Below are 18,536 nucleotides of genomic sequence, written 5' to 3'. Positions count from 1 at the left end.
GACGTGGACGGCACTGATCGCGGCCCGCCCTACCGCATCCCGCCCGACAACCCGTTCGTGGGCGACCCGCGGCGCGGCCCGAGGTCTACGCCCTGGGAGTGCGCAACATGTGGCGCTGCTCCTTCGACCGCGGCGACCCGGCGTCGGGCGCGGGCCGCGGGCGCCTCTTCTGCGGCGACGTGGGTCAGAACAAGTTCGAGGAGGTGGACCTGGTGGAGCGCGGCCGCAACTACGGCTGGCGCGCGCGCGAGGGCTTCGAGTGCTACGACCTCAAGCTGTGCGCCAACGCCTCCCTGGGTGACCGCCGCCCTCCCCCTGCGCCCCGGACCCACCTCCCGGACCTCCCCATCCCCCCACTCCCCATCCCCAAGGCTGTGCGCCAACGCCTCCCACCCTCTGCGCCCTGGACCCACCTCCCGGATCTCCCCCATCCCCCCACTCCCCTTCCTGTGTCTGCCCCAGGCTCAAGGAGACCGCCCTTGGGGGACCCCCTGATCCCAGATCCACCCCAAAGGATGTGCGCCAATGCCTCTCCCCTGGTCCCCCACACCCCACCCAGGACCTGACCTCGCCTCTCCCCACTCTCCCCCTCCCCCATTCTCCTGGGATGCTCCTTGCTCTTCTCCGAACCTAGAAGCTGTAAGCATCTCCCTCCCTTGGTAATGACCTGGGTCCCCATCTCTGGCCCTCCTAGTGACCTCACAGCCCTTTGCCCCCCAAGACTCAGGACCACCCGCAACGATTTGTTGTGGGGGGTGCTGATCCCTTCCACTCACCCTGGCTTCCCCCACCCTACAGATGATGTGCTGCCCATATTCGCCTACCCACACAAGCTGGGCAAGTCGGTCACCGGTGGCTACGTATACCGGGGCTGCGAGTACCCCAACCTGAACGGCCTCTACATTTTCGGCGATTTCATGAGCGGGTGAGTGGCCTGACAGCCCTTCTGGGAGGCAGGGAGGGCAAAGGAGGGACCCTAACAACTTCCCTGGGGGCCAGGACCTGTCACTGCACCAGCTGCCAGGGCCCCGGGTGCATTGGTCCAGGAGAGGCCAGAGAGGCCGCCCTGCTGGGATGGGGGAGCTGGGGCTCCAGCCCAGGCCTGACCACCGGGGCCCCTGGAGCCTTGTTTCCCAATTCCCACACTCTTCTGCCGGGCGCCTCCCTGGGGGGCAGAGCACACCCCCCATACCTGCTGTGGGTCAGACTCCTTCCCCAGAGGAGCTTTGGGGCCTCTTGACTGTGGTGAGCTGTTTCTGTTTCCCGCGACCCGCACGGGAAAACGACAGGTTCTTGAGCGGAGCTGGGGATTAAGAAAATAAAGAAAAAACGAGACCAGACACAGAAATAGAGAAAAGCTGGGGCCAGGTGGGGGGCTGCCACTCTGATGGAGAGACAGTCACACCCACCACAGACAACACAGCGCATTTATTTACTTCCAAAGGGGAGGTTTAAGGTCAAAGGAATTTTGGGTGTACCCAGGTCCTATTCATTCCTCATTCCTGGCACAAGGACAGGATTTAGCATATCAAGACCTGGGTGGGTCAATTCATTCCCTATTCCCAGCACATGGATAAAGATAAGATATCAGTACTGATAACAGTCTCCCACATTTTGGGAGGCTGTTTTCCGGGAGACGGCCCTGCCAGTGACCTCGGACTCAGCTGACATTAATTTAAAGGTCATCCATGTGCATTCCCAGGGGGCCCTCTACACATGACCACCTCGCTCTCCCATTGTACAGAGGAGAACACTGAGGCCCAGCGAGGCCCAGGGCAGGGATGCACCTGGCACGATGCCTGAAAGTGCAGCTGAGGTGGCCTGGGTCCCATCCTGCCCCCCTAGTAGCCGTGTGACTGACTTCTCTCAGCTTCAGTTTCCTCATCTGCAAAGTGGAGATGATGGTAGCAGCTGCCTCCAAGGCTGTCTGAGGACTGAGTCCGTTAGTACATGCACACACTTAGCATCGAGTGCACGCTCAGCGTCTGGTAGCTGTTGCTTATCCAAACTGGAGCCGGAGCACCGAGGGCAGCTGTTGCTCAGGAGAGTGAGGCGTTAAGGAGCCCGAGGCTGGAGGAGAATGCTCACCTCTGCAGGCTGCTGACTTGGGCGTGTCTGCAGCTGGAGCTGAGAGAGAGCCTCTGGATGCTGGATCCTTTTATCAGCTCCGCCCCTTCCTTGGGGTCTGCCTCTGGGACTCAACTATCCCATCTGGAAAGTGGGTCTAGATGTAGCCTCAGTTTTTACCCCAATTCTCCTATCTCCTAAGTCACCTGACTGCAGAAATTTAACTAATTTTGCCTCCCTTTCCCAAGCCCATCTGCTGGGCCAGGCTTTGTGCCAGGGCCAGAGAGAACAACAGAGTTGAAGAGTACCTGACACCCAAGTCAGGGACACTTGGTCCACTCTAGTCCGCCTCAGAGAACCTGTGCACAGTGCTGGAGAAGCCCAAGGTGGGCAGTCAGGATGGCTTCCCGGAGGAGGGGGCAGCGAACAGGGCCTGGGAGTATCAGTAGGTAATTGACAGGCGGGGAAGGGAGTAAGGGGCCAGATCAGCATATTCTGAAGGTGCCCAGGTTCCATCTTGAGCACCGAAGTGGAGGCAGCTCCAAAGTGTGTGCACACTCCTGGCACCAGCCTCGCAGAGCTCTGCCATCCAAGGCAGCTCCTGACTGCCTCCTGGTGGTCACTGGGCGGGGGTGGCCTGAGGGGGAAGGAACCAAGCTGGTCTTTGGTCTCTGTGTGCCCCCCCTTCATGCTTCTCTGGTACATAGTAGGTGCTCAGTAAAGACTTCATGCAGGGCAGGCTTCATGGATGTGAAGGGCCCCGTGCTGAGAAGGGCCCACACTTGGCTTGATGCTCTGCTGTCTCACTGTCTTGAAATTCTCAACCCTTTTAGAACAAGGGGCCTACACGCTCTGTTTGCACCGGACCCTCCAGTTGTATGTGGTTCTGGTTGTGTTGGGGGGCGGCAAGAACGGCTCCAGGTGTTAGACCAGTGGGGTCAGACCCGCCCTGGGTTCAGCAGCCTCTAGCTTGGAAAGAACTCAGAGCCAAGACGCAAACTGTAAGAGAACATTCATTTAGAAAATCACCGAGGTAGAAGAAATCTGTAGAAGAAATGGACTTAGGAACAAGTTACAGAGGCAAAGGAAGGGCCCTTGGAGTTTAGAAGTGAGGAAGGTACTGCTGAGGCTCCTGGGGGGAGGGGAGGGAGGGAGGGAAAGGCAGGGCGTGCTCCCAGCAGGAAGAGCCCGCTGGGTCCTCTGTCCTAAGGGTGTTAAGGGTGGGGGCTTTAGGGGCGGTCCCAGGGGAAGATTCAATAGAATATTCATCAGCTTCCCAGGGGTGTCCTTTCAGGCCTCCACTGATTGACTGGTCAGGGGGTCATTATTCAGTGCAGCTGGTCCTGAGGTCCGCTGTGGTGTTGCTTGTCTGGTTTTGCTGCTTTTCTGGGCCTGGAGCTGAAATACAGCTGAGCCTAGTATCTCTAGGGAGGAAAGGTCAGGGGTCCAAACCGCAGGAGCAGCGATATGCTAGGGAGGGGAGGTCACCCTGGGGGTGCGGTCCCACCCTACACTTGTCCGTTGCTAGGCACCCAGGCTTTCCGCCCTGGTGACCGTCTGTACCCGGCCCACCGTCCTTGCTCTGCTCATGTCTGGCTAACTGCTCACCGCAGTTGCATGGGTAACAGATGAGGGGGTGGCTGGGTGGCTGGGTGGGGTTCCCCTGCGCACCAGGCCAGGCGTGACCCCACAGCTCATTCTCCTTGGCAGGCGCCTGATGTCCCTCCGAGAGAGCCCGGGGCCGGGCCAGTGGCAGTACAGCGAGCTCTGCATGGGCCGCGGCCAGACCTGCGAGTTCCCGGGCCTCATCAACAACTACTACCCACACATCATCTCCTTCGCGGAGGATGAGGCCGGTGAGCACTCCGAGGACGCTCCGTCCCGGCTGCCCGTGCCTGGCTGGTCCCCCCATCCCCTGGGTCCTTCTGGCTTGGGGTTCGAGGGATGAGGTCTCACGTCTGAGGTTTAAGGAATGGGGTCTCAGGCCTGAAACCATTTCAGGATGAAGAGTAATGTGTTGGAGAGGGGGTGGGGCTGGAGATCTTGCTTGCGCATCATCCTCACCAGCTTCCTCCTCCCCCTCCCTCCACCTCCACCCTGGGTGAGGTTGCTGGGAGGCTCAGCACGGTGACTTGGGGAAGAGTTCAGGGCAGTTAGAGGACCAGGAAAGTTAGGGACCAGGAAGTACTGGTGGAAATGCAGGCGGGGGCAGGGATGGGGTGGGGGTGAGGGGGGTTGGGGAGTGCCTCCCAAGACCTCCACTGCCCTGGGTTCCTGATGGCAAGTGTATTGGGCCTATAAAATGAAGCCACGGGGTCTTTAGAACGTGGGTACCACCGCCCCCTTGCCTGTGAGTGGGTCTCCCGTTCAGGCACTTGCATTTTCAATGTAAGGAACAGTGGGGAGGGGGGAGGAAGAGGGGCCGCGGGGGCTGGGTCCCACTCCAGCCTCCTGCCTTTGTCCTTGGCCCTGGATTGTCCCTGGACAAAAGACTAGGGGCCCACGGTGGGGCCTAGTGGATGCTTGGCCCGGTTGCTGGGCAACACCCACCAGGGGGCCTTTGGAGGGGTTTCCCCTTGCAGAGCCCAGTGCCCAGAGACCCCAGGCCTGAGTGTGGGAAACCTTTGTTGAGCCGACACCCATCAGAATCTGAATTCTCCAAAGGGCAGCCGCAGCCCCCACTGCCCTCCCCAAGCCCAGTGGGCTCCTGAAAACCCTTTCTTTTGGTCAATAGGGGGTTAACATGTTTGGAAGGAGAGATGCTCTCTCTCTCCTTGGCCCCCCTAACTCTCCCCCCCACCCCCCAAGAAAGGCAGGGCCTGGAAGATGCATTTCCCAGGGCCCTTCCTCAGCCCTCTGAGTGGCACCGAGTGAGGTGACAGCAGGCAGAGGCCCCTCGGAGACGGACAGCCCAGGGACAGCCTGCTGGCAAGCTTGGGCTGCGGCCCCTGGAGAGCACTGAGCCATGGGGTCCAGTGCAAACAACCCTCTCCCAGCTCCAGGCTCCAGCCTCCATCTCTCTAGCTGTTCCTCTAAGACAGCGGTTCTCAACCTTCCTAATGCCGCGACCCTTTAATACAGTTCCTCATGTTGTGGTGACCCCCAACCATAAAATTATTTTCGTTGCTACTTCATAACTGTCATGTGGCTACTGTTATGAATCGTCATGTAAATATCTGATATGCAGGATGGTCTTAGGCGACCCCTGTGAAAGGGTCGTTCGACCGCCAAAGGGGTCGCGACCCACAGGTTGAGAACCGCTGCTCTAAGACTTGTAAATTGTGAAACAAGGGCCTCTGCTGGCCCGGCGTCCTCCAGGGACCGTCCACATGGCAGAGACCAGGAGGGCAGCCTGGCCCCGGGCAGGTCCATCATTGCTGGTGGGGCTCCCTGCCTGTGCATGGGGCTAGGGCCACGGCTCCCAGCAGATCAAGGCCGGAGGGAGCGTGGAGTGTGCCTGGTCCAACCCCGTCACTTTACAGGTGGGGAAACTGAGGTTGACTATTCTGCTCAGCCCTGGGGAGGGGAATGCTGGACCCAGCTGGTGCCTGGAGGCCTCCCAGAGGGCCGTGTGCTTGAACTTGGTCAGCCGGAGGAAGACAGGGGAGAAGGGCATTCCAGGCTGAGGAAGCGGAGTGTGCGGCGAGCCCCCAGGCCCTTCAGGGGGCTGGAGTGTAGATGGGAGGGCCACACAGCCAGGAGGGAGACAGTGGCTTCCAGGGCCTCTCTCTGGAAGAGGCCCAGAGAGGAAGTGTGCCTGTGTCTTGGCCTCACGGCCACATGTGTCCCACATCCGTGTGAGCTTGGGGGCAGAGACGGTGCTGAGATAGGGGCCTCGCTTGCACTACCCAGCTGTGTGACGCTGGACAGGTCGCTTGGCCTCTCTGAGCTGTTTTCTCACCTGTAAGATGGGAATGATGAAGCCTGTTTCCTGGACATAGGTGCCTCTGGTAGCAAGGGCCGGGGGCAGAGAGCGAGGACTCACATTCCCTGAACGCCCATGGTGCCAGGTGCTTGTGACCCCGCTCCCTGCATTTCCACTCCCGTCCCGAGAGGTGGGGAAACTGAGGCTCAGAGTGGGGGGTCCCGGAGCTGCTGGTGCTCACACGGGCTGAGTGCAGGGACTGGCATTCACACGAGAAACTCCCCGAGCTAGTGTTCTGCCTGCTAGTCGGTGAGTGGAGACAGACTCTAGCCTCCAGGACTTGGCCGGACCCAGATCCCCGTGACTGACATCAGCAATGAAAGCTCATGCTGATAGCACCGACCCGTGTGCCCTTTTAATTTAAATGACAGTCCTGCCCGGCCGGTGTGGCTCAGTGGTTGAGCATCGACCTATGAACCAGGAAGTCACCCTGGTCACAGTTCAATTCCCAGTCAGGGCACATGCCCGGGTTGTGGGCTCAATCTCTGGTAGAGGGCGTGCAGGAGGCAGCCAATCAATGATTCTCATCATTGATGTCTCTCTTTCTCTCTCTTTCCCTTTCTCTTTGAAGTCAATAAAAATAGATCCAAATGACAGTCCTATGAGGCATTTCATTTTGGGATGAGGAAGCTGAGGCTCGGAGAGCCAGGTGTGCCCGCATTACCCAGCAGGCAGTTAGTAAGGAGCTGGGACATGGACCCTCATTGTGCCCAGGGGTGTGTGGTGCTGGGCGTGAAACCCAGGCAGGTGACCAGGGGCTTCAGAGGGTCGAGCCTGGGTGGTCCGGCAGAGTAGCCACCGCCCTGGAGAGCTACAGAGGCCCTGGGGCCCGTCAGTGGCCGTTCTGGGGCTGTCTCAGTTCTGGGCGCTGGTGAGCTGCGTGGGCCTGGACCCCTCAGGCTCGCCTCCTGAGGTCGGGGTTGGTCTCAGAGCCCGAGGTGGGGGTGTGGGGCCGCTGGGACAGCCTCCAGGCAGCGTGCCCACTCCCTGCCTTGTTTCTTGTCCAAGGGGAGCTGTACTTCATGTCCACGGGCGTGCCGAGTGCCACAGCAGCTCGTGGCGTCATCTACAAGATCATCGACCCCTCCAGGTGAGCCATCCCCCCCCCCACCCCCCGAGATAGACTGACTCCGTTACCTCAGTTCCCCTCTCTGGCACGCCCTCAGGTGGAGGTTATTCACGTCCCCATTTCCCAGATGAGAAGACTGAGGCCCGAAGAGGGAAGTGACTGGACAAGCCCATCCTGCTGGTGAGAGGCAGGTCCAGGATTCAAACCCGGACTTCAAAGTCCACCTCTGTCCGTGACAGGAGGGAGTCAGACACACTGATGGGAGCTCATAAGCGCAAGCCCCATCATCACATTTTTAAAAAACCGAAAGCATTTAGAATTTAGAATAGTTTTAGGTTTACAAATAAGTTGCAAAGATAATACAGAGTTTTCCCCATATGCCCCTCACCCTTCTTATTTATTTATTTTCCTCTATTATTTAAATGTCTTACATTATTACAGCACCTTTGTCACAATTAACGAGCAATATTGGCACATTACTATTCATTAAACTCCATACTTCTTTTTACAATTGAGATGACTGCACTTTTTAAAAAGAATTTCTCTAGTTTTTCTCTCAGATTCTTTTTTCTGTTCCAGAATTGCATTAGTCATCACATCTCCTTAGCTTCCTCTGGTCTGTGACAGCTTTGCAGACATTCCTGCCTACCGCATTTTTTTCTTAAAGCACAGGTCTGTTCATTATTACTATTATTTTTTGTTGTTAATCCTCACCTGAGGATATTTTTCCCATTGATTTTTAGAGAGAGTGGAACGAGGGGGAGAGACAGAGAGAAAGACATTGAGGAGGGAGAGGCATCCATTGGTTGCCTCCTGCACACAGCCAGGGCCAGGGATCGAGCCTGCAACCAAGGTCCGTGCCCTAGACTGGAATCGAACCCGGGACCCGTCGGTCTGCAGGCCGATGCTCTACCCACTGAGCCATGTCGGCTAGGGCCTGTTCATTATTCACATATTTCTCAAGGAAAACCCTCGGCCTCCCCTCTTTACGTGGGCAGCGCCAGGATTACCTCATTGCGGAAAGGCACCTGCCAACTTTGCATTTCCCCTCGTTCCTTTCCCTGTTCTGCATAAACATTTCCACGCTGCATCCCCCTCAAAAGGACCGGTTTTAATGGCCGCGTCCCCCTCAAAAGGACCGGTTTCAATGGCCGTGTAATTTTCTGTTGAGTCATCGTGCCCTAGCTATCTTCTGCGTTCCTGGCCGTTTCCAGCGTTTAGAGCAGATGCTTCTCTAAGGAAATGTCACATGCACGGAGCACCTAATTCTCGCCAGATGCGCCTCGGACCATCACTGCCTTAGTTGGTGCCGCACGATCTTGGCTTATCCGGCGGCAGGGCAGAGGTCGGTTCCGCTCAAGGTCTCGTGTGTGGGAGGAGGCAGAAACCGGCCAGACTCCCTCCCTCCCTCCCTGACCCTCCTCATCCCTCTCATTTTTCTCTTTTGGAACAAACGTGTTTCTTTGCCCGGCAGCATGTTGCACGAGGCCCCATTACAGAACCTTTGGAAAACGAAGGCGTGAGGAGTGGCGGGGTGGGGTGGGGCTATTCATTACCGCCCAAACATAACCGCATTCATGTGGCAGTTTGGGGTGTATCGCCTACCTTTTGCACAACAAAAATGTTTTTCATAATTTCCTTAAGGAACAAACCCCTGCTGGGTCTGTGTGGGGCGTGTGGATAGTATTTGGGTTCGGGGCCACCAGAAAACCCACCGTCTCCAGCTCTGACAAGTGCTGCCTGCTTCTTCATTCTGGGGGCGGGGAGGGGGGCGGGGGGTGGGGGGCAGGCCCACGGTTTCCCTCCGCGGCTTCCCTCTTTGGCCAGGCCCGTCTGGAGGCCCCTCGTGTCATGTGGCTGCTTCACCCCTTGGGCTTTCCCCTGAGCTGGTGGAACCTATTGAAGTCTGTACCCACGTGGTCAGCCCAGAATCGGCGGGTCCCATTCAAAGACTCACAGATCGAGAGCCAAAAACTAATTAAAACGAAATTCCATTCCTTCCTGGTGCCCCTCGAAGATGCCAGAAGAGCCCAATTCATAGTCCTGGCAACCTTTTTTGACTCCTTTCTCTTCCAACTCTCTATGCACCTCCCCCCACCCTCCACCCCCCCAGGCCCCTGGGTCCCCCAGCTCTGCTGCCAACCCGGAGACACACACTCTCTCTGCCTTTTTCCTTTAAATGGACCGAATCTCTCCCTGGTTCCTGCTGGCAGAGGAGCCTCTGTTTCTGCATCACCAGAAACCCAGGAACCAGGGGGGCAGGGACCCTCCTCAAAGGCTGTGGGCTGGGGCCAGGGTAGGTTACAGTGACAGGAGTCGGACTGGCAGGCTATGGGAGGAGGAGGAGTGCCATCCGACCAGGTTCAGAGGACAGGCCATGCTCGGAGTTAGAAGTGGCTCAGGTGAGCCACCGGCCTCATGCAGAAGCGGGATGAGGGATTCCTGTCCTGGGATTGGACTCCTGTAGATCCCGGGGCATGGAGCACGTGGGGACACTGGGCCACATAGTAGGTGCTCCATAAATGGCCACTGTTCTCACCTGCCCAGGCCTGGAAGCACACGGGCCCTCCCCTCCCTGCCTGGCCATGGGGGGCGGGGGGGCGATGTCAGAGGACAGCCTCAGGGCAGGCTCCCAGGGCCGGGCTCATGACCTTCTGTGTGTTGGCAGACGGGCACCCCCCGGCAAGTGTCAGATCCAGCCGGCCCAGGTGATGGTGAGGAGCCGCCTCATCCGCTTTGTGCCCAAAGAAAGTAAGTGTCCACCAACAGGGACCCAGTGGGGGAGGGACGCTCCTACAGCCCACACCCAGCGTGGGCCTTCCCAGCTGGACCCTCTGCCGGGCCCTGTGCTGGGCACACATGAGACATTCAGTTAAAGTGGGCAACGTGTGCCAGTCCCAGGCCGTGGGTGGGTGGCGCAAAAGGGCTGCAGGTCTCAGAGGGGGCATGCGAAGGGAGAAATAGCTGTTTCCAGGGAAGCACCCTCAGAGTCCACGAGAGGCACAGAGAAAGAGGGTGCAGCGTGTGTGAGCAAGGGATACTGGACAGTTATCCTGGGTGCAGGGTCCCTAGGGGAGGGGGCATTGGGGCTGGGCCGGCCACAAGATGCTTCCACTTTGACAAGGACCTGAGGGGCCGGGCAAGGCCACCACTGACTGCCCCGGGATCAGGGGCCACCTGGGGAGGCTTGCCCTGAGGAAGGGGCTGTTCTATGGGGCCAGGCTGGGTGGGAGCGAGGCCCAGTGTTGCCAGACCTTTCCATCCTTTTTTTTTTTTTTTAATAGTTTTATTGATTTCAGAGAGGAAGAGAGAGGGAGAGAGAGATAGAAATATCAATGATGAGAGAGAATCATTGATTGGTTGCCTCCTGCATGCCCCACGCTGGGGATGGAGCCCGTAACCCCGGCCTGTGCCTCGAGCCGTGACCTCCTGGTTCATAGGTCAGCGCTCAACCACTGAACTGCGCCGGTCGGGCCAGACCTTTCCATTCTTTTTTATTTATTTATTTATTTTTTAAAAGATATTTTATTGATTTTTTACAGAGAGGAAGGGAGAGAGATAGAGAGTCAGAAACATCGATGAGAGAAACATCGATCAGCTGCCTCCTGCACATCTCCCACTGGGGATGTGCCCACAACCCAGGTACATGCCCTTGACCGGAATCGAACCTGGGACCCTTCAGTCCGCAGGCTGACGCTCTATCCACTGAGCCAAACCGGTTTTGGCGACCTTTCCATTCTTAAGAGAAGCAGGAAACGCGTCTGTTCATTATTCAGTTCATTCACAGAACTTCCGTGCACTTCATTTTGGGGATGTCACGCGGAGCGAGATGGATGTGGTGTCTGCCTTTCCGAGCTGTTACCTACACATCTCCTCATTGGAAAATGTTGGCTTTAAAAAACCACCCTGTGGCCCAAAGGAGCTACTTCAGGAGGGCGAGTGTACCCAGCAGCTCACCAGTTGGCAGTCTGGCTGTGGGGGCTGTAGGAGGAGGGCAAGGCTAGGCCCCTGGGCGGGCGGGGTGCCTGGCCCCGAGGAAGGGGACCCCGGGTGGAGGAAGTTGGGGGAGAGAGGAGCTCGGGGTTTGGGGGGAGTAAGTCCAGCCTCAGGTGGCTTCGGGCCTGGGCCAGTTTTGCAGCGACTCATTCCACAGTTTCCGGCACTCTCGGAGGGACCCGCTCCAGGTCAGGCCGGGCCCTTTCCTGGCCGGGACACACAGACATGTCATTTAGTGTCCCGGGCCCAGTGACAGCGTGTGTGCTGGTGCCATGGGGACCCAGGGCAGTGCAGGATGCGGGCGTGGCGGTCTCGGAGCAGAGGCTGAGGGCTGAGCCTGGAAGGGAGAGGAAGGGTGCACCATGGCGGGAGAGTGGGGGGGCAGTCTAGGCAGAGGGAGCAGCAAGAGGCCAAGCGGGAGAAGCCGGCAGCCAGAGGCCTGGCAGGAGGCTGCACCCTGAGCAGCAGGCCCTGGGCAGGCTGGTTCTCATCCTGCCCGTCTGCCATGTCCCCCTCCTCCCATCAGAGGGTCTCAGCTTCCCCCTTAAACCAACCATTGGAACCGGAAAGGGTCACTTGCTCTGAGAAGCCCCGAGTTTACAGTGTGAGGGACGCGGACTCCCAGGAGGCAGGGCGGCCAGAGAGGCACGCAGCCGCGGTGTCTGAGTGGAGGGTAGAATAAGGACATCTTTCCCTGGGGTCTGCATTCCCCGATGGAGAGCTGGGGGGCTGCTCTGACTGCAGGCTCTTCCCTTCTGCAGAGTTCATCCGGAGGGCCGAGAGCACCCCGCGGCCCACAGCGCCCGCGCCCACGAAGGTGCCCAGCCGCCGCCGCCCCACAGCCCCTCCACCCGTGTCCACCCCGCGCCCAGCAAGGCCCACCCCACGCCCAGCGAGGCCCACCCCACGCCCAGCAAGGCCCACCCCGCACCCAGCAAGGCCCACCCCGCACCCAGCAAGGCCCACCCCGCGCCCAGCAAGGCCCACCCTGAGCCCAGCAAGGCCCACCCGGCGGCCTGGCGGCCGGAGGGTCAGCGGCCGGCGGCGGGGCCGGCCTGGCACCGAGAACTCTGCGCCCTTGAATGGGGCCGTGCGCCTGGTGCGGCCTGCGGGCCTGGGCCCAGGCCGCGGGCGTGTGGAGGTGTTTGCAGGCGGACGTTGGGGCACGGTGTGCGACGACGGCTGGGACATAAAGGCCACCGCCGTGGTGTGCCGCCAGCTGGGCTTTGCCCACGCCGTGCGGGCCACCAAGGGCGCGGAGTTTGGGGAGGGCCGCGCGCTGCCCATCCTGCTGGACGACGTGCGCTGCGCGGGCGACGAGAAGACCCTGCTGGAGTGCAGGCACAGGGGCCTGGGCACGCACAACTGCAGACACGAGGAGGACGCGGGCGTCATATGCAGCCATGAGGACCCCGACCGTGGGCGAGGGTAGGGGTCAGGCCCGGCTGTCCTGCCTCGGGTCGGAGCCTGGCAGGGCCCTCCGCCTGTGTGTGCCTGGGGCGTGCGCCGGAGTGGAGGGTGGAGGTGGCCATGGGTGTGGTGTAGAGGGTGGTGCATCTGAATGCGGCCCTCACTGAGCTGTGCGCGGTACACGGTGTTCTCTGTGTGTCCCTGCTCACGTGTCCCGTGTGTGTGGGGGCCCGGGGCCCTGCAGGGTTGGTCCTGGTCTTTTCTTACCTCCGAGCAGCGGCATGAACACAGTCTGGCCTGGGGACCCTGAGCACTGAGGGCAGCCACCCTTTAAGGACAGACATGGCCCCTGGCTGGTGGACCGAGGGAGGGGACCAGGCCTGCCCTGCCGGGGCTGGAGCAGAAGGCCCCAGAGCAGCCGATGAATGTGTGGCTGAGGAGTGTGGCCCCGCAGTCAGGCGCTGCGGAGAGCGGGAAGGCATCGGTGGGAACGTGGCTGCCCCCGTGAGGGTCGGCTGCCTGGGAGGAAGCAGTGCCTCGGGCGGGCGGGCTGGCTGGGAGGCACTGGGTGACCCTGGGGCAGTGGTCGGCAAACTCATTAGTCAACAGAGCCAATTATCAACAGTACAATGATTGAAATTTCTTTTGAGAGTCAAATTTTTTAAACTTAAACTATATAGGTAGGTACATTGTTATTAACTTAATTAGAGTGCTCCTGAGCTGGCCTTGGCTAAAAATGTCCTTAATCTGATTGAGGTATGTTCGCTGAGATAGACCCCTTCCAACTCTCCCATCCACACTCGTGCATGAATCGCGAGCCCCTCCCCCACTCTGCGTATCCTGCGGCCCACCTGCGCCGCGTCTCCCTTCCCCGACCAACCGACACCCCCCACTTCTTCTAACGCCACTTCTTCAAAATAGACTTGCCCAGACCGAAAACCGACTTCTGCGCATGGGCCGAGAAGTTTCAATCGCACTGTACATGAGTGCCCGCATGTGGTATTTTGTGGAAGAGCCACACTCAAGGGGCCAAAGAGCCGCATGTGGCTTGGGAGCCGCGGTTTGCCGACCACTGCCCTAGGGGAAGCCTCCTGGTCGCCTGGGACCTCATCATGACATTGGGCCCCTGTGGATGCTTTGGGGGGGGGGGGATTGTGTGTGTACTGGGACACCCATCCCTAAGGCTTGACTCTGCCCTGCTCCTCAGGACAGTAGCCCCCAGCCACTCCCAGGTCCAGGTCCCAGGTGAGGGGGGGACTCCAGGCTTCTCCGCTCACCTTCAGGGCTGCATCCGGGCCTGTGGGGCCACCTGTGTGATCTCCAAACCCAGCCCTGCTCAGTGAACCCTCCCTTCCCGCCAGCCCCACGAGGGGCGACCGGGGCTGGGGCCCAGTGAGACTACTGATGCTTTGTCTCCAGGGGCTGTGCCGACATGCGATTGTTTACAACCACTTCCTGCCTCTTCTCTCTGCCCCCCGCCTGCCTGGGAGTTGGGGTGGGGGCTGAGCCTTCAGCCTCTCTCTGAGTCTCTGTGACCACGGATGGCCTTGTCCCTGGCTCGTGCCAGGCCTGTGGAGGGGCGTCAGGTACGGCCGGCCCAGCCTCTGATGGGGGTCAGGGACATAAGCAGATGGTCACTGGGCAGTGAGCACGGAGTGGGCACTAGGGACCGTGTGGTGGCCAAGGAACCGGCTCCGAGTGTAGAGTCTGGGCTGCAGGGCCACCTCTCCGACTCCTACCTCTGCCCTGAGCAGGGTGTCCTGGGCCCCGGCCCTCGCGGCCTGTCGGGCCCCGTTGAACCCCTGGTGGAAACCTCCATTAGCCCCGCCACAGCGTGTCACCTCTGTGCTGGTCACCGCTGCGAGACGGCACAGCAACGAAGGTGCACAGAGGCTAAACATCTTCAATGGGGGCACCCCGGCAGGGAGGGAAGAAACCGAACTTGAACCCAAGCAGCCTAGCCCCAGGGCCTGCCGGCACTCTCGCCACCGCACTCCCAAGAACGCGGGCTGTGCCCAGAAAGGTGCGGCTTGGTGCCTCCCCACCCTCCATCCAGCCAAACCCCTCACTGTGCAGAAGGGAGCGCAGTCCTGAAGGCTGTGAGGGCCTGTGGCTGTGAAGGCCAAGCCGAGACCAGAGCCCGGGAAGGTGGGGTGGCCCTCCAGGCTCTCAGAGCAGGCAGCAGCCTGGCCTGCCCATCAGAGGGACAGAGCTCTTGGTCCCTCTGACCCAGTGTCAGGGGGTAGGTTGCAGCAGCCTCTGCCTCCTCTTCCTGGGCTCCTCCGTGCCCCTCCCCGTGCTGCCCAGTTCCCCTCTTCATTTCACAGCCTGGAGGCTGGGAGGCCACAAGGTGGGGCCTGGGAGGCGGGGCAGAATGATGGGGAGCATCTCAGCACCGACAGTCTGGGCCTCCATGTGGGCTCCTTGGCACCTTCCCAGGTGGTGGAGAGGAGTGGTCCAGCCCTCAGCTGGGGCCCTGGGCATCACTGCTGTTGCTGGGGTAACTGGGGGAGTCCAGGCTTCTCCACGCCTCTGGACAGCGCTGGCCTCAGCCTGCCAGTCCTCTGGGCAGGGTGCTCCCCTCCCCCAGGCTCCAAACAAGGCTTGGGCTGCGGACTCCTGGGGAGGACGTTGACAACAGAATCACTGCTCCTGAATAGTGCACACTCCACAGGCCTGGCCCGAGCCAGGGCCAAGGCCATCCGTGGTCCGGGTGGATGGCTGACATCTGTTGAGCACTTACTACATGCTAGGCACTGCTCCTATTATCCACTCATTTAATCCTCATCTTTTTCTTAATACAAATTTTAACATTTTGTGTTGAATTTATTAGGGTGACATTGGTTAATAAAATGATATACAGTAGGTCCTTGGGTTACGTCGGAGATCCGTCCCTATGGTGCGAAGTAACACGATTTTCGCCCTAAGTTGGAACCCACCTACATAAGCACCTACGTCACTCACATGGAGCACATACACAGCAGTAATGAAATGAAACAGTAAAAAAAAAAAAATTTAAAAGAAAGATAACAATTCCTGACCTTTACTTGTGGTAAATAAATAATAAAAAACATAAAGCACATATGTGCATACATCAAAATGATGGAACTTTTTTTTTTATAAATAAATGGGAGATGGTGACGTAACGATGTACACCGAGTCCAACATAACCCGAGGACTGCCTGTATATCCTAAGAACCCCGAAACACCAATCAGAAAGAATGTAGGCACCCCTACGTTCATAGCAGCACAATTTACAGTAGCTAAGATCTGGAAACAGCCCGAATGCCCATCAGGAGATGAGTGGCTAAGAAAGCTGTGGTACTTTTATGCCGTTGGAATACAGTATTCCTAGAAGTGGGGTCATTGGGTCAAATTGGTGATTCTCAAATTTAAGCAGAATCACCGGCAGGGCTGGTTAAAACACAAGCTGCCGAGTCCTATCAGAGTTTTTGACTCCGCCAGTGCTGGTGGGCCTGAGAATTTGCATGGTGACACTGGGTGATGCTGATGTGCGTGCCTAGGGGCCACACTTTGAGAACTTTGCCTATGCCACTGCTGTCCAACAGAAATGTAATGTGAGCCACGTAGGTCATTTCGGATTTTCTGGTAGCCCTGTTATAAGAGTGAAAAGAAACAGGTGACATGAATTTTAATAAGAATTTCATTTCACCCAACATATTCAGAAATTATCATTTTAACAGGTAACCAATATAAAAATATCAAGGAGATTGACATTCCTTTTGTATTAAATTGATGGGATCCGGTGTGTGTTTTACACACACAGCCCGTCTCAGTTTGGACTACTTAAGCTTCAAGTGCGTGATAGTCACATGTGACCAAATGATTTCCTGGAGGGCCAGACGTTCCCCACCCCTCTAGACGGGGAGGGGTGGGGGCAGAGGAGAGCCAGGTGATTGGCCAGGTGCTTCCCAGCGGCGCCCTCTGCAGGTAGCTCGCTGTGCTGCCAGCCAGGCTCATTGTTCCCCACCTGATCACAGGAGCGCTGAGAGGATCGGATGAGCCGGCTAGGGGGAGGGGAGGGGACACTGTTGACGCCCCAGCAGGGACGGGCGCGCTCTGTTGACAGAAATGCCAGGTTGAGCCATGGTCACATTGATCCAGAAGTCACTGGTGTTGACCTACGCAGCAGAGACTATTAACGAACACCCACTCACCTCATTAGTTCTGCTGGATAGGCTCCCACTCCCACTTGTACCCTGCGGCTGCTCCAGGCCTGCCTCATCGGGGACCCAGACTGTGGCCTCAGCAGTTCAGGACCTGGCCCTGCCCTCCTCGCCCTCAAAGAACAATTGTTCGGGGTCCTCCCTTCAAACTGCCTCCAACCCCTGGAGCTTTCGCAGCCCAGAAACGGCTGTGACCTCTCCGCCTCCCTTGGCCCCGCAGCCTGGGCAACCAGAGGTCCCCTGTATGCGCCTGCGGCTGCTTCTCACCGCCACACGGGGGCGCGCCATCTACTGGCCAATCGGGGAGGTCGTTCCTGGTCCCCGCTCCAGGAAGGACGCCCTGGCTGTCGTCCCCAGGGCAGAAATCCTTTCTCTTCTGAGCTGGGCCCAGATCTAAAGCTTGGCGCTGTCTGTCACCCCGCAGCCCCTACTCCCCTGACAGTCATGTTCCTAATGGGGACTGTCCTTGGTGTACCTTTTCTGTTTTCCTGTCCCCCAACCTCCCCTGGACTGGCCCACGAGTGGGCAGGGGACATGTCCTCTCCTTAGAAACCCAGCAGCATTTGTCTCTGGGCGCCCCCTCGCCAACCCGAGGATCTTTATCTGGACCAGGAGTGGGCACTGTGGCAGAGTGGGACATTTTCAGCTCTGCTGTACTGGCTACAGACCCCAGCTACAAATTATAAAACAGCCTGCTGCTAGCTCAACCCCATAAAGTGTGGTTTTATCACCTTTGCAGTTTGCCCCCAGGATAGCTGAAAACCTGCGTTATGTAAGTTTGCTGTTGTTCCATTTAGCTTGCCAACTAGGATGTGGTGTTAGTGCTTAAAAGCTATTCTGCACCCGAGGTCGGGGCTGCTCTGGACTCCCTGCGTGGAGAAAGGGTGAGCAGTCACTGGCCAGTAATAAAGGCTCCTAAATTTTCATTGGTTTGGACTCCAGTGGTCATTCTGTTGCTCGCACTCCACAACAGGCCCACCTGGCCCTTCCCATCCATTGTGTTCATTCTGGGGGCCCCTGCGTGTAGAATCGGGAACTAACAAGCCCAGAGCTGGCCTCTTCGGTCATGTCCGGACATATGGATACGGAGAAGCAGGTTATAAAAGGGAGGGAAGTCTTGGTCATTATGGTTCAAGAATACCCTTTGGCCACGCCGACCTCCCGTACCCAGATTTGCAGCCACTCCGACTCCAGCTGCTTGGGACCGGCGTCACCGCCTCCGACGCGGCTTCCTTGGATCTGGGAGGTTCCAGAAGCGCCCGAGATTCCTGGAGAGCAGCCTCGTGCGCTCTTCATTAGCAGACACAGGCCTCCCTGTGTCCCCGGGGGTGCTGGTCACTTGTCCCATGAGCCCGGCTGGGAGACCGAGGGCGCTCGATGTGGACAGGCCGGGCAGGGGAAACCAGCTTTGGGGGTGGGGGTGTCCAGGGAGAGGGTTGGGATCAGTTGGTGTAGTACAAAAATTTGGAGACTGGGCTGGGGTTTCCAGGAAGGTTTTAGGGGGAAATGAAGGGACCTAGGACCGGGCACGCGGAGAAATGCTATTTGGAGGCGCCAAAGAAGGCGGAACCAGCCAGCAGGAGTTAGAGCCCCGCCAGATAGCAAGCTCGGAGGAACCAGGGTTGCCAGGGACAACGCGTTTCTGGGCGGAGCTTCTCTTGGAGTAGAGCTTGCGGGCTGAGGGCGGGGCCTGGAGAGGCGGGGAGGGGCGGGACTTGCGGGTCTGAGCCAAAAGCGGATTTGTGATTGGGTGGAAACCACATGTTTAGGGGATGGGTCTAGTTTTGTTCTTTATTGATTTTTGGTAATTCTTTAACGTTTTTCTGTGTATGATCGGTGGGGGGTCTAGGAGTAGGGTTGATTTGATGCAACATATTTGGTA

General features: G+C 58.4%; 1 protein-coding gene across 1 annotated transcript in view; it reads left to right on the top strand.

The window, feature by feature from the left end:
- Positions 1–13,376, top strand: part of HHIPL1 (HHIP like 1) — a 20,317-nt gene extending 6,941 nt beyond the window's left edge. Inside the window, 7 exon segments of the mRNA XM_023744438.1 lie at positions 1–67; positions 70–297; positions 799–925; positions 3,778–3,923; positions 7,001–7,082; positions 9,730–9,812; positions 11,819–13,376. The exon segment at positions 1–67 is cut by the window's left edge and continues 4 nt beyond it. Of these exon segments, the coding sequence (XP_023600206.1) occupies positions 1–67; positions 70–297; positions 799–925; positions 3,778–3,923; positions 7,001–7,082; positions 9,730–9,812; positions 11,819–12,489 (1,404 nt within the window). The 3' untranslated portion in view covers positions 12,490–13,376.
- The last annotated feature ends 5,160 nt before the right edge of the window (positions 13,377–18,536 follow it).

The sequence above is a fragment of the Myotis lucifugus genome, unplaced genomic scaffold (genome assembly GCF_000147115.1).
Source record: "Myotis lucifugus unplaced genomic scaffold, Myoluc2.0 scaffold_464, whole genome shotgun sequence".
NCBI classification, from domain to species: Eukaryota; Metazoa; Chordata; class Mammalia; order Chiroptera; family Vespertilionidae; genus Myotis; species Myotis lucifugus.
The sequence above is the reverse complement of the archived record's forward strand: the minus strand, read 5'-3'. Positions and strand labels throughout refer to the sequence as shown.